The 27,059-nt window shown below is 42.3% G+C and overlaps 1 protein-coding gene across 4 annotated transcripts in view; it reads right to left on the reverse strand.

Moving 5' to 3' along the window:
• The window catches only part of myom2b (myomesin 2b), a 147,300-nt gene that overhangs the window by 115,988 nt on the left and 4,253 nt on the right, over positions 1-27,059 (reverse strand). For all 4 annotated transcript variants that reach the window (XM_072251126.1, XM_072251129.1, XM_072251128.1 and 1 more), the window contains exons 2-5: positions 19,923-20,066; positions 4,066-4,194; positions 863-1,001; positions 279-436 (exon numbers count right to left, since the gene is read on the reverse strand). In XM_072251126.1, the coding sequence (XP_072107227.1) occupies positions 279-436; positions 863-1,001; positions 4,066-4,194; positions 19,923-20,041 (545 nt within the window). In that variant the 5' untranslated portion in view covers positions 20,042-20,066. The remainder of the gene's footprint in view (positions 1-278; positions 437-862; positions 1,002-4,065; positions 4,195-19,922; positions 20,067-27,059) is intronic.

Below are 27,059 nucleotides of genomic sequence, written 5' to 3' on the forward strand. Positions count from 1 at the left end.
CCCCATATCCCTCGAAACATTTTCCATCCAAATGTTTTTGAAGCTGTGCCTTTAAGGACACAGATTGTAAAATCTTGTCTTCTGGAAATTCCCTGCTCTTTTGATTTTACTACAGCTGACAACACTTTAGGTACAGATGCATCTGCTGTGAGGGTGCATTTTCAGTTTGAGTAGCACCCTACCACGCAGTCCAGCATCTACAGTGTTGAACAGAGCAGTGCTGGTGTTAGGACACATGTCCATCTGTTTGTCCCACACTCAATAACACCACCACTTACCATCTTACCAGGGGCGTCGGAAATCCTTGGACAGTACAAAACAATTTCACAAAGGAGTTCTCCCAGACGGTGTGGGACCGTAAACGGACCAGGAATTCAGGAGCACGGCATATAGAGTCCTCACGGATGTGTCTCTGCAACGCTGTCCTCTCCTCTTCCTGTGGTAGAAATTCCAAGAGAAACATTTTATATTTTTAAATGTTTGTATTTGTTATTTTTATTTTATTTTGGAGATACAGCACAGAACAGACCCTCCCACCCTAATTAGCCCCTCAGCCCAGCATCCTACAGATTTAACTCTAGCGTAATCACAGGACAACCTACAATGACCAATTCATCTACTAACCAATACACCTTTGAAATGTGGGAGGAAATCAAAGCACCCGGAGGAAATTCACACACTCACGGGGATAACATACAAACATTTTACAGAGGATGGTGGAAACTCCAACACCCTGATCTGTAACAGTGGCACGTTTACCACTATGCTACTGTGGCACCAAATATTTAACTGGATTATCTTTGTTCCATCACTACAATGCAGAAAATGAGGCTGCAAGTGACTGGTTATTCGGAAGACTCACCATTCTTTTAAGAGCCAGCATGTCCGCTTTCTCATGAACAGATCTGCTCAGCCTGGCAATCTCATCCTCCATGGCCCTGAGCTTGGTGCCATACGCAAAGGATCTCGCTTTAACCCTCGGTGGTTCCTCTTCACCTTCTCTGTCGATCACAAAACAAACAAAACTTTCCTGAACCTTTTTGCCAATCCTTGTGAAGTTCAGTTTCAACAGAAATGGTTGTGAGCTGCATGGCTTCCTAAGCAGAGCATCACCCTGACAGTTTCCCATTAACATTTATCTGTTGTTTTACTGAGAGCCAGCCTCAGGCTGTTGACAAGCTGCCACTGCCATTGTCTGGCATTGTCTGCGTGAGTTATGGTTAATTTTACAACTGGCACACTACCAACCTGTCACTCTATCCTGCTAACAAACTCAAGGTGGCCACTTGAGGACTTATTCTCTTCAAGCTGATTAAACTGTAATGTGCCCGAAACAAAGCTATGCCAATGTAAGGATCTTGTCAAACAGCCTCTGACACATGAGAAAAATATACTGGCCACATACAAACCAACTAAATACGACCCATATCAGTGTCTGTGGATTAGTGGACATAAGAGTTTCTTAAGTGACAGAGATCTTAACCGAACAATATAGAAACACAACTGAAAGTTTTACTCTCAAGCAAGAACTTAATAATTATGAAATAATATTGCAGTTGGTGCAGAGTAACTTTCTAGTACAATAAACACAATTATTTTTCTAGGAGTTTTTGGGTCTTAGAGCAGCACGGTACTTAGGGCATCCAGTCCATGCTGACCAAACTGTTATTCAGACAGTGCCATTAACCCGCAGCTGGAGCATAGCTTTCCATTTGTTATTCCTCTCCGTGTATTGTGGCGCAATCGGGCGGTAACCTTGCCATTTCTTTAGCATTTTGTCTGTTTTTTTATATATATATAATGAGGTCGAGTTGCTAGCTTGACATTCAACCAGCATAGATGGAAAGTGATCTGAACCTGGGACCACACAACTTGAAGCCCGGTGATGCTGCCACTTCACCACCGCCTGGTAACAGCCCTCCATACCTCTCCCATTCATGTATTCATGTACTGTGCCTATCCAAACTTCTTTTAACTGTTGCAATTGAACTCACATCCACCACTTCCACTGGCAGTTCATTCCACCCTCTCACCAGCCTCTGAGTGAAGATGCTCCCCTTAAACATTTCATCTTTCACCCTTAACCTTTGATCTCTAAATCAAGCCTCACCCAGCCTGAGGAGAAAAAGCTTTCTTACATTTATCCTATCTACACCACTCATAATTTTGTATACCTCTAAGATCTCCCCTCATTCTCCTACGCTCCAAGGAATAAAATCCTAACCTATTCAACCTTTCCCTATAACTCAGGTCCTCAAGTCCTGGCAACATCCTTGTAAATTTTCTCTGTACTCTTTCAAGCTTATTGTTGTTTGTTGTGTAGATAGGTGACCAGAACAACACAGTGCTTCCTCTCACTGAGAGCATGGAGATGTGGACATGGGAGCACTACTCGCTGACCTAAGTTTGTATGAACCATAGGGGACTGGTGAGCAAAGCTTGGAATGTGCCTGACTGCAGTCCTGGTTCAATGAAGCCTCTTCGAGCTTACTTGCATGTGATTGTTTGCATGTGTTACGGGACAGTGCGGGAGCACAGAGCACCAGCCTACTAACGTGGCAGGGTGAGGAATGGGACGCATTTTAAGTCACTTAACAGTGTTGCAGGAAGTTCTGTGTGGTATCTCCACATGGTGTTAATGTAATACAATGTTAAACAAAATACTGGAGAAACTCAGCAGGTCAGTAAATGCAATCCCAAAAGTTTAACACATTTACGACATAGAACAGCACAGGAAGAGGCTTTGCTGAACACAGCATACCATAACTCCCTCTGCCTGTACATAATCCATATTCCTCCAAATATTTGTCAAATATGAGTTCCCTTCACAAAACCATGTTCACTCCAAAAATGTTTTTTGTTAGAAATTAGTCTACCATTGTCTTAAAACTGATTTCTAAAATTGTACAAAGAATGGAAGATGAGGAGTTGATCTCATTTTGAGAACAAACTTAAACACATTGTAATGTTGTAGAATTACCTTCAACCACAAACTTGTCAAAATGGAATAGACCATGAGAGCCAGCTGGGTTCAGTCCTGATGAAGGGTCTTAACCCAAATATCAATTGTTCATTCTCCCCCGCCCCCCCACAGATACTGTCTGACCCAAGCAGAATTAGGCCATTCAGCCCATCGAGTTTTTTCCATCATTCAACCATGGCTGATTTATTATCCCTTTAAACCCCATTCTCCTGCCTTTTCCCCATAATCTTTAGCACCCTTACTAATCAGGGACCTATCCATCTCTGTCTTAAATATACCCAATGACTTTGCCTCCACAGCTGTCTGTGGCAATGAACTTCACAGATTCACCACCCTCTACCTAAAGAAATTCCTCATCTCTGTTCTAAAGGGACATCCTTGTATTCTGTGGCTGTGCCCTCTTGTCCTAGATTCCCTCACTATAGGAAACATCCATGTCCACTCTATCCAGGCCTTGTAATATTTGACAGGTATCAATGAGATCCCCCCCCCCCCCATTCTTCTAAAGTCCAGCGAGTGCAAGCCCAGGACCACCAAAAGTTCCCTATATATTAACTTTTTCAATCCTAAGATCATTTTTGTGAAACCTCCTCTGGATGCTCTCCAATGCCAGTACATCCTTTCTTAGATAAGGGGCCCAAAACTGTTCACAATACTCCAAATACGGTCTAACCAATGTCTTTAAAGTCTTAGAATTACATCCTTGTTTTTATATGCCAGTCTTCTCAAGATGAATGCTAACATTGCATTTGCCTTCCTTATCACCAACTCAACCTGCAAGTTAACCTTTAGGTAATCCTGCATGAGGACTCTCAAGTCCCCTTATACCTCTAATTTCTGGATTCGCTTCACATTTAGAAAATGGGCAGTGAATGCAGAAACCAGAGATGCAAATTGCATGATTTTGTTCCTTTATTCCTTCTACCAAAGTGCATGACTGTACACTTCCTTACACCGTATTCCATCTTTCACTTCTTTGCCCATTCTCCTGATCTTGACCCCTTGAGTTCTTCCAACATTACGTCTTTGCTCTAGATTGCAGAATCTGCAGTCTCTTGTGTCTCCACAATGCACTGGTATACCTGCTTGTAAATGGGGGCACTGTGTATTCTGGAACCTCTTCTATGGGATAATGGCAGACCCTCTTGGCACATGGACTGAATTTGGCCATCTGGGATGCAGCTGAAGATACTTGAAGTTCTGATGAAGATCTGAAAGATAAGAAGGTAAACAGTCCCGTGATCTGTAGGAAATGACACATCTAATCCTGAATTGGATTATGAAGGTCCAACACATCCTTAATTAAAACAGATTAAACCTGATCTTTGTTAATAAAACCACAGTCCACCAGTACACAGCAAAGGAAAATCCCCAGGCTATTGTCTGGGATGAAGTGTTTTGGTTACGAAGGGAAAGTGATTCGGCTGGGTTTGTTTTCGTTATTACATAGGAAGCAGATGGGACAGTGATATGAGAGACGGTACAGGATTATGAGAGGACTCAAGATTCAAGTTTATCACATGTACATCAAAACGTACAGTGAAATGTGATATGTCAATGATCAACACAGTCTGAAGACTTGCTGGGGGCAGCCTGCAAGTGTCACCACACCTCTAGCGTCAACATAGTTTGCCGACAATTCACTAACCCCAACCTACACATCTTTGGAATGAGGGGGGAGATCGGGGCACTCAGAGGAAAGCAAAGTGGTCATTGGAGAATGTACAAACTCCTTACAGCCACCTACGGGAATTTATTTTTATTTTGAGACACAGCTCATTAACAGGCCCATCCAGCCCAACAGGCACATGTTGCCTGGTTACACCATGAGATCTACTAACATATGTCTTTGGAATGTGGAAGAAAGCCACCCGGTCAAAGATTCTTGATGTCATTGCTATCTCATCATAACCACAAGTATGCACAGAAATGTATTAGACCACATCTGGAGTATTGCATTCAGTTCTGGTCACCCCATTATAGAAAGAATATGGAAGCTTTGGAAAGGGTACAGAAGAGATTCACCAGGATGCTACCTGGATTAGAGAATATGAGCTATAAGGAGAGGTTGGACAAAGTTGGGTTGTTTTCTCTAGAGAGAAGATCTGACAAATTCATAAACATTATGTGAGGCATATTCTGTAGAGATGCCTCGTATCTTTTCCCAGGATTGCAATGTCTAATACCAGAGGATATTAATTGGGTGTGGGGCGGGGGAGGGGGGTTGCGGTAAGTTTAAGGTAGGTGTGAGAGCAAGAGTTTTTTTTTAAAAACGCAGAAGTGGTGGGTGCCTGGGAAGTGGTGCCTGAGTGGTGGTGCAGGCAAAGGGAAATACAAAAGAGGCATTCAAGAGACTCTTAGATAGGCAGGAAATGAAAGTACAAATAGTTCAATGTAAATTTATTATTGAAGTACTGCACACATATGTCACCATATACAATCCTGAGATTTTTTTCTTGCTGGCATTCACAGCAAGTACAAGAAAAACAATAGAATCAATGAGAGACTGTCCCCAACAGGATGGGCAAACAATCAACATGCAAAAGGCAACAAACTGCAAATACGAAAAAAATAATAATAATATATTATTACAGGAAGGACAGTCCACAATAACTGTCCGGATATAACATTACAAGTTAAATGAGGAACAACTTACTTAATGATATAGCCATTCCAAACACACATGACATACAAAAATCGATAAGTGAAAAACACCAGATACATGCTGAATTAAAAGAGGAAATTGAAAGACTTTGGAACACAGGCAGGGTATACATTGTCCCAACAGTAATATCTACAACTGGTATCATCCCAAAGTTACTACAAGGTAGCATTAAACAATTAGGGCTACACAGCTAGAGCAGAGAAAAAAAATAAGAAATAAGAAATAAATATAGAGAACATGAGATGAAGAGTCCTTGAAAGAGTCCATAGGTTGTGGGAAAACTTCAAAGTTCCTATACTTTCCTTCTGATGGCAGCAGCAAGAAGAGAGCATTCCTGAATGATGGGGGGGGGGGCCCAATGTTGATGGATGCTGCTTTCTTGTGACAGTGCTCTGTGTAGTTGAGCTCAATGGTAGGGAGGCCTTAACCGTGATGGACTAAGCCATATCCATTAAAGGCCACTGGTGTTTCCATATCAGGCCATGATGCAATCAGCCAAAGCACTTTCCACCACATAGCTACAGAAGTATGTCAAAGTTTTAGATGACATGCTGAATCTTCACAAACTTCCAAGAAAGTGGAGACACTGCTGTGCTTTCTTCGTAATGGTAGTTACATACCAGACCCATGACAGATCCTCTGAAATGATAACACCAAGGAACTTAAAGTTGCTGATCCTCTCCACTTCTGATCCCCTGATGAGAACTAGCTCATTTCCTCCTCCTGAAGTCAATAATCAGCTCCTTGGTCTTCATAACATTGAATGAGAGATTGTTGTTGTGGCACCACTCAGTCAGATTTTCAATCTCCCTTGTGTGTGCTGATTTGTCACCACTGTTGATTTAACTACCAACTGTGGTGTCATCAACAAATTTACATATGGCAGGGATATGAACCATATGCAGGTAACAGGAATCCTGGGAATGAAAGAGTTAACATATAAGGACTACTGCAAGTAATTAAACTTGCAAGGTGAATATATATTTTCATTCATTCCTAAGTGAATTCCAACAAAAATGTGTGCTACCTGTTACATACATTAAAAATAATAAGGAGCCTCTAAGCTTCTGATGTTTTTAACTTTACTAAAATGATGAACAACATCCGAGGCCAAAGGACAGGACAGATGTCCAGTTCATCTGGCAAAATGCCTCATCGCCAGATCTCACCAACAGGCACAAAGACCTAGCCTGGCTGGCGGTGAGAGGGGCCCTCCCAGTCAGATCTCTCCTGTACGCCCGGAACGGTTCCTCCACACCCCGTTGCTCAAGGGAGGACTGTAATGGGGTGGAGTCGGTGGCTCACCTCTTTGCACACTGTGGGTTCGCAAAGAAGGTGTGGAAGAGAATGGAAGGGACAGTACTAAGATTCATGCCCAGCAGCTGCGTTACCGAGGACTCCGTGATCTACGGGCTGTTCTCGGGGACGCACACGGAGACAAACATCCGGTGCTGCTGGCAGATTATCAATTCGGTGAAAGACGCTCTTTGGTCGGCCCGAAACTTGGTCTGCCAGCTGACGGAGATGTCCGTGACTGAATGCTGCCGACTGGCACACTCTCGTCTGCAGGAGTACGTGCTAAGGGACGCACTCAAACTTGGTGCAGCCACCGCGAAGGCCCGGTGGGGAAGGACCACAGTTTAACGTTCATCACCCGTAGGAGGGGGAGGGGTCGGGTGGGGAGGAGACCTACCCTCATCAGCGGTGTGGACAGATAATCAACATGGTGCCCAAGGAGTGGGTGGAATTGTTAATTTGGGAAAGTATTAGAGCCATTGCCTGCCTTTATTGTTGAAAATTTTGATTGTTAATAAGTCTTAACTCTTGACCAAGGGTTGAGAGTAAACACATGATTTACTGTAAACATCTTTCATTTGTAAATGAACAGAGAGTCAACGCAAAATTTTTATTGTTAATAACTGTATTGAATAAGGACTCACATTCAACAAATGGGTTTCTTTTCTTGTATGTAATTATTTTTATTTTGTAATATTTCTGAATAAAGTATTTTTGGAAAAAAAAACATCTGAGGCCAAAGGGCCTATACTGTGCAGTGCGATTCTAACAGCAACAGAACCTTGGATACAAATACACAAACCCTGCAAAGTAATGAGAACAGAAGCTCACCACAAACTGACACTTCATTACTGAAGTAACAGAAGTCCCCAGCTATCCACCATACCTGTGGCTCAGAATTTTGCTTACCTCTGTTATTCCTCCCTCATCCATAATTGCCCTCTCTCTCAAAACCTCAGCCTCTACTATTCATACTTGGTTACACAGAACAATACAGCACAGGAACTGGCTCTTTGATCCACATGTTAATTATACAAGTAGATAGGGTGCCAAAGGTAGCCTTAGCATGCTTGCCTTCATTGGTCAGGGCACTGGGTGCAAGAGTAATGAAGTCTTTATCTAGTTCTATAGATTCTAGGTTAGTCTGTGCTTAGAGTATATACGTTTCTGATTGCCTCATTACAGAAATGATGTGGAGGCTGTGGAGAGGGCACAGAAGAGATTCACCAAAATGAAACAACTGTTTGGTCTCTTGCAATATTCACTTAACTTAGTTTTTTATATTTATTTCTTATTGCAATTTATAGTTCTTTATTATGTATTGCACTGTACTGTTGCCTCAAAACAAAAAAAAAATTCACATCGGCCAGTGATAGTAAACCTGATTCTGATTCTCCTGCATGGGTTAGAAAGTATGAGATACAAGGAGAGGTTGGACAAAGGGGTTATTTTCTCTGGCAATGTCAGGAACTCGGGGGAAACCAGACAGAGGTTTGTAAGAGGCATAGAAAAGGCAGACAGTCAGAATGTAATGCCAAGAGCAGAAATGTAAAATACAAAAAGGCATATACTTAGGATAAGAGGGGGAAAGGTCTTTCTTTTTCAAAAGAATACAGTAGGTGTCTAGAATGCAGTATCAGAGATAGGTATAATAGTGGTGTTTGAGACATCTAGACACATAAATATGTAAGGAATGGAGGGATGGGGATTATGTGCAGCTAGAAGGAGCTAACTTAAATTGGCATCTTGCTCACTAGTCAATGGTTTATTAGTCTGGTACAACATCACTAGTCAAAGATCCCACTCTTGGTTTGTGTTCTGTTTTATGCACCCCTGAAACTTTCTGTGACTTCAGGCTTTACAGCTATCTTTGAAGCCCTCCATTGGCCAGGGTAAACCATGGATAATACATCCTAGCTGTCTACATGACACACAAGCCAGTGTGCAAGTCAGGGCAGTATGATGGGGAGAGCAAGCTGTTGTCCATACAGCAGGCTCCCTCTCCACACAGCTGATGAATCCAAAGGAACAGCAGAACCAATACAGTTTGGCACCGTGTCACAGGAGCTGCCAGTCAGCATCGAGCTCAATGTAGGACTGCTGTAGGGACTGCCGCTCCAGATTTTTCCTCCGTGTTTACCCCTGAAGCCTTCCCTATGAGCGGGTAAAGCTGCAAAGGAGTGGAGGTTGGAGATCAGAGTTTTCTTTCTCTTTTCCTTTCAATGAGCTACCAACCATGGCTGAGGAGTCCCATCTGCCCAAAGTTTTAAGGCACCAATGATCTGCCTTTGCCCCTTCTCCTGTCAACAGAAACTATTCCACTGGGCTTAGTAGCTGAACCACATGTGAAGGCCAGGAGCTGGAAATAGTTGTCAGAGGCTATTTGGGAAAAACACCATTGGGAGCATTTAATGGGTAGTGGGAGATTATCTCCACTAACCCCTGGTTATGACAATCTTAATAAGCCACACATTACCTTATAATATAATACACTGGTATATGTAACACCCACATTTTGTTTTAAAATAGTCCTTCAATCTTTACATGGGTAATCGATTTTAATTATACCTTAAACTCTAGCTTTGGTATCACTCAGTTGCACAAGTATTACATCTGCTGTGTATTGATTTCACTGCAATGATTTATTTCTGATGAATTGGTGCATCAACTTTTTTTTTTGGTTAGAGATACAGCGTGGTAACAGGCCCTTCCAGTTCAATGGATCTGCACCACCCAATTACATTCATGTGACCAATTAGCCTACTGATCCATACGTCTTTGGAATATGGGAGGAATCAGGAACACCCAAAGGAAACCCATGCAGTCACAGAGAGAATATACAAACTCCTTAGAGACAGCAGTGGGAATTGAACCGGGGTCACTGGTGCTGTAATGGCGTTACATTAACTGTTTTGCTACTGTGTTGTCCAATCATTCCAGTGACGTGCTAATTATTCCTGTTCTCATCAATGGTACTCACACATTTACTGTTGACTGGATTCTGTTTGATACTTCTGTTCCATAAGCTCAGAGAAGACAAGGTCCCATCTCAGGCTCAATGACATACAATCTTCATATTTATCTTTATTCATTATTTTAGCCTGATTCTGGTCTTTATTGATTGGAGAAAAAGAAAAAAAAGAAATACACTGGAATTCAGAAATAACAAACAAATATGCTGGAAACACTCAGGTCAGGCAGCATCTGGGAAACGAGAGCTTCAGGAAAAGACTGCATTTGGACCTTGTACGTGGAAGATCGGTTGAATAATGAGTTTGCATTGTCAGCGTGTCACTGACTTCCTTTCACAATCACATCGTGCTTTCATTAGTTTGAATAATTTTATGAGATTGGCTAGCAGTTGTGCCATTCCTGAGAAGTGTTGTACTGCAAATTAAATTTTCCAGAAGTTAATCGAGCTCCAAGGACACCCATTGGCTGTCAGGAATTCTTGGATCTGCAAATAGGTTTCAGACGACCACGGCGTCCACATCTTTCACTTTCCAGATGAGTGGAAAAGTGGAGCAGTTCTCTACAAGAAAGCATCATTCTTCACATAGAGTCACCTGATGCCTCTCTGACATTTGCAACTGACCTGGGGCTAGTGCTGTGATATTTCATTCCTTGACTATTTCAGAGTAAAGTCAGAACTCAAGCCTCAGAAGCCATCTTTGCAGTCTAGTTGGTATCTCCCAACGCAAGAGGGATAGCGATTACTATCCACAGACAGATATGGTCTATCTCTTATTTACTCATGCCTTCCAAAAAAAGTCAGTTTACATAGCTTTGATATTTTGGTGCTTCTAGAGTGTCACTCAGTTCCTGGCTCGTTATGCAATGAAAGCATGCCAAGCAATCAGGAGCCAATTTCCTTTTCACCGCCAGATTCCACACTCTCAGCATGTTCTACAGGACACAGGGGCACCTTTTATCTCTTGAACAGGTCTCATATGCCTGAACAATAACCCTCAACCTCTCTAACCTCTCAATCCATCTCAGCTTGGCCCTTGCCCACCTGCACCATACTCTAACTTCAACACTTTTTCCATTCGTCTTTTTAATACCTCAATATATGCATGACACATCTTCTCACTCATTGATGTGAAATAATACCAATTATATCGATTTTTTATTTACTTCTTGTATCTTGTTGTTTTCCGAAGCACCGCTTGTCAATTAGACTTCCATACACCATGTCACGTGTCTGTCACAATGTGCAGGTCAGACACTTCATCCAAACTGGTCCATACCAACCAAGATCCCCACCAAGCTAGTCTCATCTGCCCAACTTTGATCCACGTATCTATAAACCTTTCCTACTATGTATTGCCCAAGTGTCAATATTGTCATTATTGTTACTGCCTTAACTTTTCACTGGCAGCTAACTGCATTGTACACTGGTACAATGTACAATGCCAAGTACATGTTCAGGAAAGTAAATTCTCAATCACATTCAATAGTAATATCATCACATGCTTTTTAACATCTAATCTAAAACCCCAAATTCTTTATGGTCCAGCTTATGTCAACTCTCCCTACTAACATATCCACCAATTCCTTTCTCTTTCAAAGACTCGTCAACTATTAAATTAAACTCTCCTTAACTTCACATTGCTTTAAAATCATGACTTGAATATTTTCCTAAGACATTTGACAACATCACAGGAGGCCCAATCTAGAGTCATAGAATCAAAGAACACTACAGCAGAGAAACAGGTCCTTTGGCCAATCCAGTCTGTGCCAAACTATTCATCTGCCTAGTCCCAATAATCTGCTCCCAGGCCGTTGCCCTTCATAGTCCTTCCATCCATGTACCCATCTAAATTTCTCTTAAATATTGAAATTGAACCCACATCCACTGGCAAATTATTCAACACTCTCATCACCTAAGTGAAGCAGATCTCTTATGTTCTGCTTAAACATTCCACTTTTCACCCTTAACCCATGACCTCTAGCTCTGGTCTCAACCAACCTCAGCTGAAAAAGCCTTCTTACATTTGCCCTAACTATACCCCTCAATTTTGTATACTCCATCACATTTCCCCTCATTCTCTGACACACTAAGGATTAAATTCCTAACTCATTCAACCTTCCCCTATTACTCAAGTCCTGACAACTTCCTTGTCAATTTTCTCTGCACACTTTCAACCTTATTGATATCGTTCCTATAGGTAGGTAACCAAAACTGCACACAATACTCCAAATTAGGCATCAGCAACATCTCATACAACTTCAACATATCATCCCAGCTCTGATACTGAATACTTTGTTTTATGAAGGCCAATATGCTAAACAACCTTATCTCACCATGACACCACTTTCAGGGAATTATGGATCTGTATTCCCAGATTCCTATGACCTACCACACTTCTCAGTGGCCTACCACTCATCGTGCAAGTCCTACAATGATTTGTCCTCCTAAAGTGCAACACCTCACACTTGTCTGCATCAATTCCATCTGCCATTTTTTCAGCCCATTGTGGTTCCATTGTGTAGCTGCTCAGTGGAATCCTGCAATTTGAGATTATAGGACCTCTTACACTTGATTCCTCTTAAAGCTTTGCACACAAAGCATTAAAGGCTGACTTCATATTTAATTTCAAAGTAAATTTATCAAAGTATGCATATCACCACATACTACCCCGAGATTCATTTTCTCATGGGCCTTCACAGTAAAATTATACAATAGGATCAATGAAAAGCTGCACACAAAGACTGACAAACAACTGACTTACAAATGAAGACAAACTCTGCAAACAAAAAAAAATCAATAATAATGAATAGTAAATAAATAATACTGAGAACATGAGTTATAGCGTCCATAGGTTGTGGACTCAGTTCAGTGTGGAGGTGACTAAAGATATCCACACTGCCTCAAGAGCCTGATGGTTGTGGGGAAATAACCATTCCTGAAAGCGGTGGTGTCGGACCCAAGGCTCCTGTACCTCCTCCTCAATGAGAAGACAGCATGGCCTGGATGGTGGGAACCCTTGATGGCCGATCGATAACATAGACTTATAGCGAAACCAATGAATGCAGAGCTGATCCAACACAACTTTGGCACTTGATTCACTGAGGCACAGGCGCCCACAGAACAAGTGTAGGTAAAAGGGATTGGTATAGATGGAAACATGATGTTAGGCATCATCCTGTAGGGCCTGTTCCTTTGCTGTGCAATGTTGACTCCAAGTGTAAATAACATAATTGTTATCAATATTTCCACATCAGATGTTCGTCCAATTCACACTTTTACTATTATGTTCAAAACTGGTCATCATTCAGTCAAAGGAGACAAAGCAGTCAATGTTTTTCTCAAATAAAGCTCAAATTATTTGCAAACTTGTAGAGGATTGTACAAATTAGAAGGATGCTTGGATTTGTTTTTTGATTTATGTAAATGGATCCATGTGACGTGCTGAGGAACTGGAAGGCTGTGGAATGCAAGATTTCACAGAAGCTTCAGTTGAATCTGGGTGCAAGGGTCAGCTGGAAGGCCTTGAGTAATTCCAGCAGCAACCACAGCAGAGATACAGGACAGTGGTAGCCTGTAGCCAAAAACATCTGATACCTCATAGGCAGGATTACCTTGTCAGAGCCCACAGCACCACTTCCTCATGGCAATCTGCTTTGAACACCTTCTCAGATCATGAACCACTGCCTAAAGGTAACCATCTGCAGACAGTGCCACTGAAGCAGGAAATCTGCCACCGACTTGGAATTCATTGCCTCAGCAGGCTGCAGAAGCAATAATTGATAGGGATTTCATTAGAAAAGGGATTAAGGGTTACATGGAGAAGGCAGGAGAATGGAATTGAGAGAAAAAAGCCAAGATGGAATAGTGGTACAGGCATAATGGGCCAAACGGCCTAATTCTGTTTCTACATTATGGTCACATACACAGCATCAGAGCACAGTGAAACTCTACAAGTGTGTGTTGTGTTTTTGGGTTGCCTGATGACTACCGGAGAGTCAGAGCAAGGTAATAAGCCCTTCAGCCCATCAAGGGAGTGCTGACTATCAACATCCATTCTCACTTGCCCTGTTTTAATCCCATTTTATTCCACCCCCCCCCCCCAATCAACATGCTGGGAACAGTATTAGGGAGTTTAAAAGAAGCAAGTGGGGGTGGGGGGCAGTCAGCACAGTTTATGCTAGGGAGAAGTCACAGCGAGCAGGTATCTGACACTGGCTCTGGCTCAGAAGAGAAGTGGGGAGAAGAGATGAGCTGTAGAGATAGGGGATTCACTGACTGGGAAACAGAAAGTAGTCCCTGTGGATGAGGGAGATTTCTGGATGGTTTGTTGCCTCTTAGGTGCCAGGATCAGGGAGGTCTCAGAGTACACAGCATTCTTTAGTGTGAGGGTGAGTAGCCAGAGGTTGTGATCCACATTGGTACCAATGACATGGGTAGGATGGGTGATGAGGTCCTGCAAAGTTAGTTCAGGGAATCAGCTGCTAAGTTAAAGGATAGGAACTCCCGGGTTGTGATATCACGATTGCTACCCGTACCATTTGCTGGTGAGGCAGAAAACAAGAAGATCATACACTTTAACATGTCGCTAAGGAAACAATGCAGTAGGGAGAGCTTCAGTTCTCCATCAGTTGGGAAAATGGGCTGAAAAATATTACATGAAATTTAATGCAGACAAGTGAGAGCTGTTGCACTTCAAGACATCCAACCAGGGTAGGTCTTGTACATTGAGCTGTAGAACACTGAATGCAGTAGAACAGAGGGATTTAGGAATACAAATCCATAATTCCTTAAAAGAAGCATCACAGACATGGTCATAAAGAAAGCTTTTGGGAGATTGGCCTTCATAAATCATTGTATGTGTACAGGAGATGGAATGTTATGCACAAGACATTAAGGCCTAATTTAAATTATTGTGTGCAGTGTCAGTCACCTATCTACAGGAAAGATGTAAATAAGATTGAAAGAGAAAAATCAATACAATTTACAAGGATGTTGCCAGGACTTGGAGGACCTGAGCTATAGGGAAAGATTAAATAGGTTAGACTTTATTCCCTAGCATGTAGAAGTTGAGAGGAGATTTGATATAGTTATACAACATTATGAGGGGAGTAGATAGGGTAAACAAAACAAAATTTCTTCCCCTCCTCCCCCCCCCCCAAGAGTTTGGATGAGACTACAACTAGAGGTCATGGGTTAAGGGTGAAAGGTGAAAAGTTTAAGCAGAACTTGAAGGTGAACTTCTTCACTCAGTGGGTGGAAGGAATATGGAATGAGCTGCCAGTGCAAGTGGTGGATGCAGGGTTGGTTTCAACATTTAAGAGAAATTTGGATAGGTACATGGATGGGCAGGGTATGAAGGACTATGATCTAGGTGCAGGTTGATGTGACAAAGCAGATTAATGGCTCGGCACAGACTAGGTGGGCCACAAGGCCTGTTTTTCTGTGCTGTAGTGCTCTTTGACAGTTTACAGCAGCCAATTAACCCAACTTGCATGTTGTTGGAATGTGCAAGGGAACAGGAGCATTTGGGTGAAGTTCTGAGGTCACAGGAAGAACATGCCGACAGAAAAAAGATCAAACCGGGATCTCTACAGCTATGAGGCCGTGACTCAACCGGCTGTCACTGGCACTCAATCTATTCCGCAAAGACATTGCAGCAACATCTCAGGTACATCAGCGAGTGTAGGGGAACATCTCACACATATTCCCACTGCAATGTATCCTGACATGGTGCATCCTGGTCTGGTACAATAATTCAAATGTACAAGAATGTTAGAAGCTGTGAGTAGTGAACTGTCCAATTCCTCATAAGGACATCCCATTCATCAGTAATATGTGTGAGAGACACTGCCTCAAGGAGGCAACTTCCAAAGATGCTCACCGTCCAGGTCATGCTCTCTTTCCTCAGCTCCCATTAGGCAAGAGGTACAAAAACCTAAAGTCCCACACCACCAGGTTCAGGAACAGTTACTTCTCTTCTTGTGAATGTTGCTTCTAACACCATGTGCCAGTGATGCTGAACTTTTCATTTTGAAGTGGAGTTTATTTTCAGTGGCATTTTACTTCAGTATGCCGTTTGTTGACAGCCGTGAAGATGCACTGTATGTGGGACTGAGCAGATCCTGTAGTTGTGCCCACCCACACTACCACCCTCTCCACCTCCTTCCCACCAGTGTGGCTCCTTCCCACCAGTGTGGGGTGAGTTACCTCTTCACCCTTACAAGATGCATCAACGCACTCCTTTGGGGCAACTGATCCCACAGAAGTCAGCACTTTCCCATTGCACCATTAATGGCAGCTGAAGCCTCCATGGTACTTCAAAGACATGAATGGAACAGTGAAGGTAAAGCACCCTGCATGAGGCAGCTATCTCTCAGGCACAGTAGGCACAGGCACTAAGAATCTTAAGGGACCTACCAACCTGAGTGGTGATGTGCGTGCTTGTCCTGCAAGAGATAGCCCAGGAAGGAGTTATTAAAAGAGAAAAAGTAAATTATAAACATTTGTACACTGATGGGTAGATGAGGAAGACAACAGAGGTGCTTGGACAGAAGATATGGAGTAGAGTCGCTACAAGGTCATACAAGATGAAAATAGGCCATTTGGTCCAACCAGTCCATCCCAAAGGCTTGCATCTAAGCTAGTCCCATTGGCTAGCATTAGGCCCATATCCCTCTAAACCTTTCCTATCCATGCACCCGTCCAATGTTGTTAATGCTCCAGTCTCAACCACTTTCTAAATTTCAGTTCCAAGTGTTTCAATTAACTATCAGACATTCAGGAAATAAGTCGGTCTTGAGTTGCTCTGTGTTATTCTTTAGGAAATATGTTCATCTCACCCCTGAACACTCTCCTGCAACAAAAATCTGTTCTGCACTAACACAAACATTTCTTTTATCACTACCTTCCTTCCCACCACAAATATTTAAGTAGTCTTACATTTTAATTCTTTCCCCCTTTGAATCTTTTAGGCAGCAACATTGATCTCTGCAACGTTCTCATGATTTAACCCCAGTATCATTCGAGGTTATTTATGTTCTTGTCCATTACATCCTTCAAGGTCCGGCATGCACAACTGGAGAAGGCATTTCAGATGGGCCAGTCCACACACTGACACCTCTTCTGCAATTGTCACTCCACAGGTCTTGGATTAAGATCACAGACCATTAGACATGGGGGCAGAATTGGGCCATTCAGCTCATGGAGTCCACTCCCCATTTCATCATGGCCGATCTCAGATCCTACTCAACCCCATGCACCTGCCCTCTCACCATCTCGCTTGATGCCCCAACAATCAGGAATCTATCAACTTCCACCGCAGTCTGTGGCAGAGCATTCCATAGATTCACCCCCCTTTAGCTAAAAAAATTCTTACTTCCGTTCTAAAAGGTCACCCCTCAATTTTGAGGCTATGCCTCTAGTTCTGGATACTCCCACCAGAGGAAACATCCTCTCCACATCCACCTTATCTAGTCCTTTCAACATCTGGTTGGTTTCAATGAGAACCGCATGCATTCTTTCGAATTCCAGTCAGTACAGGATCAAAGCTGCCAAGTGCTTCTCAAATGTTAACCCTTTCATCCCTGTGAACGTCCTTTAGACTCCCTCCAATGACAATACATCCTTTCTGAGATTAGGGGCCCATAACTGTTGACATTGAACATCAGGAATGACCATCAGCATCTCATTGTTTCTGTCCTTGTATGTCTCAAATTGTTTCACATGAACCAAAACTCTCTACCCAACTGTCCACATTGGAAAATACTGATCAACTTGGGAACTTGATCCATTCCCCCACACCCACCCCCCCCCCAGCTTATTTAGAGCAGCGTCATACTGCAGAAAACAGGCTCTTCTGCCCAACTTGCCTACTTAAGCTGACCCCATTTGCCTGTATCCCTCCAAATACTAAGAGCACACAACCCAGTGGAGGAACTCAGCAGATCAAAAAGCATCTGTGGGAAAAGGAATTGTTAATTCCACCCCCCGCCCCCCCAGTCAAAACCCTCACATCAGGCTAGGTTTCAACTTGAAACATTAAAAATTCCTTCTCTGACCACCTCCCACCCATGCTGCTCAGCCCATTGAGTTCCTCCAGCAGAGATGTGTTGATTCAGTTTCAATCATCTGCAGTCTTGTCACTTTCAAAAACTTTGCCATTCATTTGCCTGTTGAAAAGTCTTTTTGATGTCAGAATTATACCCGTCTCCACCACTTCCTCTGGCAGCTAGGTCCACATACTGACTACCCTCTGAAGTTCCCATCAGGTCACTTTTAAATCCTTCTTATCTCACTTCAAACCTGTACCCTCCAGCTTGGATCCTCTTACCCAGGGGGTAAAGGCTGAAACCACCCTTCTTATTTATGCCTCTCATGATTCTATAAGCCTCTACAAGGTCACCCCCTCAGCCTTTGTGTTTTTATAATTTCCGACCCTATTGACACTGTTCAGATAGCGCATACCCTTGAGCAGTCTGGAAGTTGGGATGCGATTCTCTGTTCTTGTATTGAAGTTATAATAATTATTGAAAAATAGATAGATCCTGTACAGATTCTATTGTTCAAATCCCAAATCAGGTTTATTATCCTGATACATGTTGTGAAATTTGTTGTTGTGCCAGCAGTATAGTGCAAGACAAAAAACTCACATCCCACAGACAAGATTCTACCAATTGGGAGATGTATCTGTAATTCCTTCTTTCTAATGTACCCACACCCAATTCTTGTTTTTATTCTTTATTTGGAATATCTGTAAATTAGGGAACATCTTGGAAGTCCGGTGTGCAAATATCTGTCCCACATTGGTATTGGTGACAATCACAGTTCTAGGAATGCCCATAGGAATTCACCTGCCTTGCATAGACAAACTGTACACACACAACAATTACACCTATATAGGCACTTCAAACATTTCAATCCGACAGCAACCCTTAACGACTAACAAGCTTAAGCCTGGAAATAAATTAATGCATTTCTTGGTTATGACAATATTGTGCTGTTAAATCAAATTTCTCAACTGTTTTTCTTCACTAGAAATATTGGAGAATGCAGAAAAAAACCAAATGCAAGCAAACAAGTTACTGGAAAACTAAAATCCCAAAACTTCACAATCAAAAGAAAAAGATGTTACTGCAATAAAGGAAATACCAGGCATGAAAAATTCAGAATTCAATATTATAAAATTAGAGAGTCCTGTTAGAAGTTCAAATGATTGTAAGATGTGTGAGTAGATAGGCAATATCTTTTCCCAAATTCGAAGTATCTAATAGTAGACAATGTGTATTTAAAAACTACGAGTTGTGGATGCCTAGAACTTGTTGTTAAGGGTAATTGAATCAGACACGATAGAGCCTTAGGAGGCTGTTAGATGGATATGGATCGTGTGCAGGGAGAAGGAACTGTTTAACTTAGATGAAGGTTCAGCACAGACTTCATGAGCTGAAAGGTCTGCTGCTGAATGAATTACATGCAGACAAAAACTTGGTCAGATTAACTGCTCTGAAACCAGCTGGGATATTTTGCATTACTGCAACATCCTGAAGGGAACAGCATTCTGTTCCCTTGACTTCACCGCAATATCCAAGAGGGAATGTCACCCTGCTCCCTCACCTTCACTGACACATCCCAGAGGAATGGCACACTGCTCGCTCAACTTCACTGCCCCATTCCAGAGGGGAATGGCACACTGCTCGCTCAACTTCACTGTCCCATCCCAGAGGGGAATGGCACCTTTCTCGCTCTCCTTCGCTGTCCCATTCCAGAGGGGAATGGCACACTGCTCGCTCTCCTTCGCTGTCCCATTCCAGAGGGGAATGGCACACTACACCCTCAACTTCACTGACACATCCCAGAGGAATGGCACCCTTCTCCTTCGCTATCCCATCCCCGAGGGGAATGGCACCCTTCTCCCTTTCCTTCGCTGTCCTATCCGAGAGGGGAATGGCACCCTGCTCCCTCCCCTTCGCTATCCCATTCGTGAGGGGAATGGCACCCTGCTCCCTCACCTTTTAGTTGTGCTGCTTTTGCTGGTGTACCGCTTGACGAGGCTTCTGTCAGTGCTGCGGTAGTCATAGCCATAATGCTTATGCCTCTTCTGGTAAAAAGGCAAGATCGTTGTTGCCATGGTGATCAGGTGTCTTTAATTAATTCTACAAAGGGAATAAAATTAAATTACTGCAATTAAGATATTGAAAACATTGAAATAGAAAATTCTGGTACACATACTGGATATTTTATTCATCTTTCAACACTTGTTCCATGCTGTTAACATTTATTGAAACAAGCCATTGTACTTTGGCAGTTAATTGCTTAAACACACAGTGCCAACTGCAGTTGAGACCATGCAGCCATACAACATAGGAGCAGAATCATGCCATTCAGTTCATTGAGTCTGCTCCGCCATTCTATGATGGATGATTTATTATCCCCCTCAACCCCAATCTCCTGCAAAGTTTCCTCCGAGTCAGAAGAATTTCGACAGGAACCCAAAACAGCAAATTCCTTGAGGGCAATTTAAAACATACTCCAGGATTTTCTGTGACCCAGAACACCCTCAACATTCGATCTAAAGACCTCATCAGGATTGGAAAGGAAAAGGACAGAAGGTGGTGGGGGAGGACGATGACAAGCTGGCTGGCGATATGTGAGGGGGAAGGAATGAAGTAAGAAACTTTGAGGTGAGAGAAGGAAGAGGTAAAGGTTAATTGCTGAAAAAGAATTGAAGAATTTCAGTGGCAATTTGTGAAATGAAACATGAGAAAAAGGAGTGTGAAAGTACACCAGAAAAATAGAGCTGTAAAAATAAACGAGCTAGATAAAGCAACATGAAGTGAAATATTAAGTTTGTAATATTGATGTAGGACATCCCGTGAATGTGTTTCTTCTCCAGGTGTTCCAACTTCCTCACATATTTCAAAGATGTACACTTTTTCTTTGTATTTACTGTGACTGACTAAGAAAATTGATTTCAGGGTTGTATATAGTGACATGTGGTTTGATAAATTTATTTTGAACTTCAACTTTGAAGTTTAGCAGATTAATTGGTCACGCGGGTGGCATGTGCTCATTGGGCCGGAGGGGTCTGATACCGAGCTACATCACTCAATAAATAAAATAAGTACATTTTTCACTTATAATAAGCTGTGAAGAGCATTAATAATGGTCTATTGTCTCTTCTCCACTGGGAAAATATGGAAATAATGAGAAAATCAATAAATTTAAAAAAGATCTGAGGATTGCATTTTCCTCTGTTATCCATATATTAGAGTCCTTGAAAAATACAGTACAAGGAACAAGCTCTTCAGCCCATCCATTTTGTGCCAAACCATTTAAACTGCCTACTCCCATCGACCTGCACCCGGACCGTAGCCCTCCATACCTCTACCATCCATGTACCTATCTAAACTTCTCTTAAATGTTGTAATTGAGCTTGCATGCACCACTTCCACACTCTCATGACCTGCTGAGTGCAGATGTTTTCCCTTATGTTCCCCCTAAACTTTTCACCTTTCACCCTCTACTTCCTGCAGAGGATATAGGTCTCTCCTTCACATGTTATCACCAGCACAATCTTCTATGTGTTGGTGTGCTGGGGCAATGGCATCAACATGGGGTGACACCAACAGGCTCAATTAACTGATTAGAAAGGCTTGCTCTGTTATGGGAGTCTAACTGGACACACTGGAGGCTACGATAGAACAAAGGATCCTGGCAATTCTGGACAATGTTTCTCACCCTCTGCATGCCACCTTGGCTGAACAGACAAACCTCTTCACTAACAGACCAAGACAACTGCACTGCTCCAAAGAGCACTATATGAGGTCATTCTTACCCTTGGCCGCTAGGCTCCATAATGAGTCAACTTATAGCCAGGGAAGTGATGACCCCTCTTGTTAGAGGTAACATTTTTTTTTTCTTTCTTACTTATCTTCTAACATTTGTATCTGTGCAGCTTGTAATGCTGCTTTGACACTAATTCCTTTGGAAGCAATAAAGTTTTTATCCATCTTAATCCATGGCCCCCCGCTGAAGTCCCACCTGACATCCGTGGAAAAAAATCTGCTTGCATTTACCCTATCTACATCACTCAATTTTGTACTTCTATCAAATCTCCTCAATCTTCTATGTTCCAAGGAATAAAGTCTAACCTATTTAACCTTTCTTTATAACCCAGGTTCTCCAGTTCCAGCATCATCTTTGAAAAGTTTCTTTGTACTCTTTCAAACTTCTGCATCTATAATCAAAATTCACAAGATTCTCTGCTGTTGAATGCAATATTTGCAACAAAAACCTATATCAGTTAAACAATAATTATTCCTCATTTATGTACAAATTGTTCTGGTTGACATGGGTGCAAAGTGCTCCTTTCCAACATTGTTTAAAGCTTAAATGTAAATAGAAATTGTGGGAAATATTCAGCAAATCAGATGCCATCTGAGAAAAAGAAAGTTATGTTTTCATTTTGATAATCTTTCTGAGCTGGAAGGAATACAAAGGAAACAAGCTTCACATTGCAGAAAGAGGGGTAAGTGTCAGAAAGAAGAGAAAGCTCAATTGTTGGGTGGAAACCTGAGGGGTTAACTGACTCAAGTAGTGGCTGGCATTACCAGCCCAGGGCAGTGGGGCGGGGGGGGGGGGGGGAAAGAGAGTTGGGGGGAAACCAGAGGCAGGTAGAGGGAGATGTGAACGAGCAGAGACGAATGACATCTTAAACACAACTTGATGGTTGCAGGAAAAGTAGCTGCGCCCAAATGTGAGGGGCCGAGGTGGTCTGGGTGAAAGTAGGATTGGCAGCGCAGTTGACAAAATGTTTCAGGACACAGGAAGGAGCGCTGGTGCCCTCCATAAGTCCATAAATCATGAGCAGAATTAGGCCATTTGTCTGCACCACCATTCCATCATGGATAATTTATATTTCCTCTCAATCCCATTCTCCTGTCTTCTCCCCATAATATTTGACACACTTACCAATTATCAACCTCTGCTTTAAATATACATAAATGACTTGGTCACCATAGCAGTCTGTGGCAATGAATTCTCCAGATTCACCATCTTTTGGAGCTACAGAAATTCCTCCATATTTCTTCTAAATGGACATCCTTCTATTCTGAGTACGTGTCCCCTGTTCCTAGACTTTTCCATTACAAGAAACATCATCATTGATGTACTGGTGGGTGGTGTGGTGAATACAGCAGGGAACCAGAGTAAGGAACATTCCTGTTATCTCAGATATGCAGAGCCTGGACAAGGGTGGACTCCCTGAGATACAAGAATGATCCCAGGAATTAAAGGTTCATGTTTGAGTAGCATTGAGGAATCTGGGCCTGTACTCACTAGAGCTCAGAAGAATCAAGAGCTTGGGGAAATCTCATTGAAATTGGTCCAATATTAAAGGGATATGGAGAGGATGTTTCCTATAATGGGGGAGTCAAAGACCAGAGGGCACAACCTTGACAGAAAGATGCTTCTTTAGAACAGATTAGGTGGAATTTCTTCAGCTATAGTATGGTGAATCTGTGAAATTGATTGTCACAGACAGCTGTAGAATTCAAGTCATTGAGTATATTTAAGGAAGAGATTGATTGGTTCTTGAGTAGTCAGGGTTTCAAAGGTTATGGGAAGGTGGCTAGAGAATGGGGTTGAGAGGCAAAGCAGCCATGAAGGTATAGCCTAATTCTGCTCCTGTGTCTTATGCCAAAGTGGTTAGATGTAAAAGAGGATCACCCAGTTAGAGGAGGGGCTGGAGGCACTGCACCAGACACACAAACATTTCCTGTTTTGAAATGATCTGTCTGAAAGCTTTCTACCATTAGTTGCCAAGGCCCTCCATTGGTCAGGGTTGACCATGAATATTTCAACCTTGCTGTGTGGTGAGGACCTTTGATAATGGATGCAGTTTTTCTACAGGAATGTTTCATGTAGATGTGCTGAATAGTTGGGAGGGTTTTACCCATGATGTATTGGGCCAAATCCACTACCTTTCGTAGGATTTTCCACTCAAAGGCATTGGTGTTACCATATCAGGTGCAATGCCACCCATCAGCACAATTTCCACCACACATCCATAGACATTTTCCCAAAGTTTTCAATGCCATGCCAAACCTCCACAGACTTGAGGAAGTAGAGGTGCTGTCGTGCTTTCTTTGCAATAATATTTATATGATGGGTCCAGGACAGGTCCCATGAGAAAGTGACACCCAGGAATTTAAAGGAGGCAGCAGTACAGGAGACAATAATAAACAATCTGCAGCAACCTCCATGGATTTCTCATCAACCCAAATATTCTTCAAGACTATGACATAACTATATGGGAATCTAAGTGATCTCCACAAGGTCTTCATCACTGGCTTCAGGAATTATCTACAGCATCTGGTCTTTTCATCTGGCTTGCACGATTTTGATTTTAAACAAAACAAGGCAGCTGAACATCAAAGCCTCAGCAGTTCAGGTAGATATTTATTGGCAATGCAGGGGTGAGGGGTGAGGGTTGAGGAAACAGAACAACCAGAGATTGGGCCGAACAAGTGGCTGCAGAAACATTCTGAATGCATCAGCATCATGGCAGCTTCTCCAAAGAGAAACTTTGTTTCAAAATTGCTATATTTAAACTGAAGCAGTCCAAGTAGACTTGCAGCTACAGGCAGAGAGAGAGCTGAATTTCAGTTTGCAGGGAGCTGGAACAGTGGAAGATGCTCAACAGGCCAAAGGGAATTGTCTGTGCTGCCCCCCACTAGGGAGAAAACAACTAAACAAGGCCAGGTTATTTATGGGGAGGGGAGGAAAAAGTAAACCCCAGTACAGGGAGTACACAAACAGCATCTTGTCCCACCAGCTTCATGGAATGAAATTCACAGGAAGGACAGCCTGTTAACACTTCAAACAGAGAACACAGAACATTGCAACACAGGAACACACCCTTCGGCCCACAAAGTTATTCCAAGCTAGTTAAATTAGTAATCAAATGGTTAACTAAACTCTTCTGCCTACACAACATCAATATCCTTCCATTTTCTTCACATTCATGTACCTATCTAAACATCTCTTAGAAGTCTCTAATGTATCTAACTCTACCATCACCCCAGCCATCACATTCCAAGCACTCACCACTCTGTGTAAAAAAAAAAATTACCACTCACATCTCCTTTGAAATTACTCCCTCTCTCCTTAAATGCATGCCCTCTGGTATTAGGCATTTCAGCCCTTTGAAAAAGTTATTGCTTTTTCCTTCATTCCCAATCTATCAGCCTCATACTTATGGCTACATCAATTCCTTCCTCAATGTTTCCAACTTGGCCAAGAGGGTTCACCATATTCCTCAACACTTTCACAACACATTGCTGATAGAGGTATCCAACATATCAGTACTCAACTGTTCAAGACCAATGGAACTTACCTAGGAGAGGCAAGTCAGGAGTTTCAGAAACAGCCTCATGTGATTAAAGCCTCACACTCTGCTCCAAAACCTTTCACACACTGGGATAGCTTGTACCTCTAGTTATCTACCATCCAGAAAGCATTCAAAGTCAGCAGCCTGGAACAGCCTCTTGGAAGACCCACAGTAATTAACCTTCCAGCTCTCAGGCCCTCCTGTCATTGGTAACACCATCCTCACAATTATTGGTCAGAGACAGAACTACACTAAAGACATTCCACCTCAAAGGTCAAACATTCAGAGTGCTATCCCAGTATACCAGTTCACTACACAGTTTCCCTATACACACCTATTCCCAATTAACTTAACAAGTCAATTTATTCAACCTAGCTTCAGATCATTATCTAAATTAAGTCATTGCTTCCAAACCCAGTCACAGTCACACACAAATTGCATTTGAATTAACATTTATACTAACTAATAGGGGCACATATACTTATTTCCTTCACTTTGGTGAAAACTACAATCCTTGTCTCCAGTGCATATCCTTCAAGAAGTTCTTGAGGTGCATGTTCCGCCAGTACTATTAGCATCAAAGGGTAAAAAAAAATTCACAAAACTCTACCGTATCAATCATTTTCCTTACTTGTGGGTGGGATGCTGAATATCACTCAAATGAGAATTAATTTGATTGAGGATTTTTAAGAGATCATAGTCATAGAGTACTACAGCACAAAAAAAAACTCTTCAGCCCATCCAGTTGAACTGTTGTTCTGCCTAGTCTCATCAACATGCACCTATACCACAGTTTCCCTTAAAGTGAACCCACATCCATCACTTCTGCTAGCAGCTTTTTCCATACTCAAATCATCCTCTGAGTGACAAAGTGCCCCTTAAATGTTTTATCTTTGACCCCTAACCTATGGCCTCTAATTCTACTTTCATCCAAACTCAACGGCAAAAAAGCCTGCTTACATTTACCCTATTTATATCCCTCATAATTTTGCATATCTTTGTCAAATCTCTTCTCATTCTCCTACACTCCAGGGAATTATGTCCTAACCTATTCAATCTTCTCGTATAACTCAAGTCCTCCAGTCCCGGCAACATCCTTGTAAATTTTCTCTGTACTCTTGCAGTCTTATTGATATCTTTCTTACAGGTATGTAGGCACAAATTACATTAGCTGATAAAGAGTACTGACAAATGCAGGGTGCAGTGAAGTCTGCATGGACTTTAGCAAGGCCTTCTACAAGGTCCTGTATGGCAGGCTAGACTGGAAAGTACAACACATTGAAAAATTTTCTTGGTGGAAGGAATCAGAGGAAGGTAGTGGAGAATTGTTTATCAGACTTGTTACCAATTGTGTGCTACAGTGATCAGTGTTGGGTCGCCTGTCGTTTGTCATCTATATTAACAATTTGGATAACAACATTGTTAACATGATTAGCAGGTTTGTCAGTGACACAAAAGTTGGTGATGGGATGGACAGTGAAGACGGTTATCTAAGGTTACAAAAGATCTGGATGAACTGGGAAAGTGAGCCAAGAAGTGGCAGATGGAATTTAACTCAGAAGAGTGTGAGGTATAGCATTTTGGCCAGGACAAGACTTACGGAGTAAATGGTGGGGCCCTGGAAACATAAGCACCTAGGAGTAGGTACATAATAAGTGGAGATACATTAGACAGTGTGGTGAAGAAGGCACTGGCATGCAGGCCTTCAGCGGTCAGGGCACTAAGTACAAGGGTTGGTATGTCACGTTACAGCTGT

The sequence above is a fragment of the Mobula birostris genome, chromosome 2 (genome assembly GCF_030028105.1).
Source record: "Mobula birostris isolate sMobBir1 chromosome 2, sMobBir1.hap1, whole genome shotgun sequence".
Lineage (NCBI taxonomy): Eukaryota > Metazoa > Chordata > Chondrichthyes > Myliobatiformes > Myliobatidae > Mobula > Mobula birostris.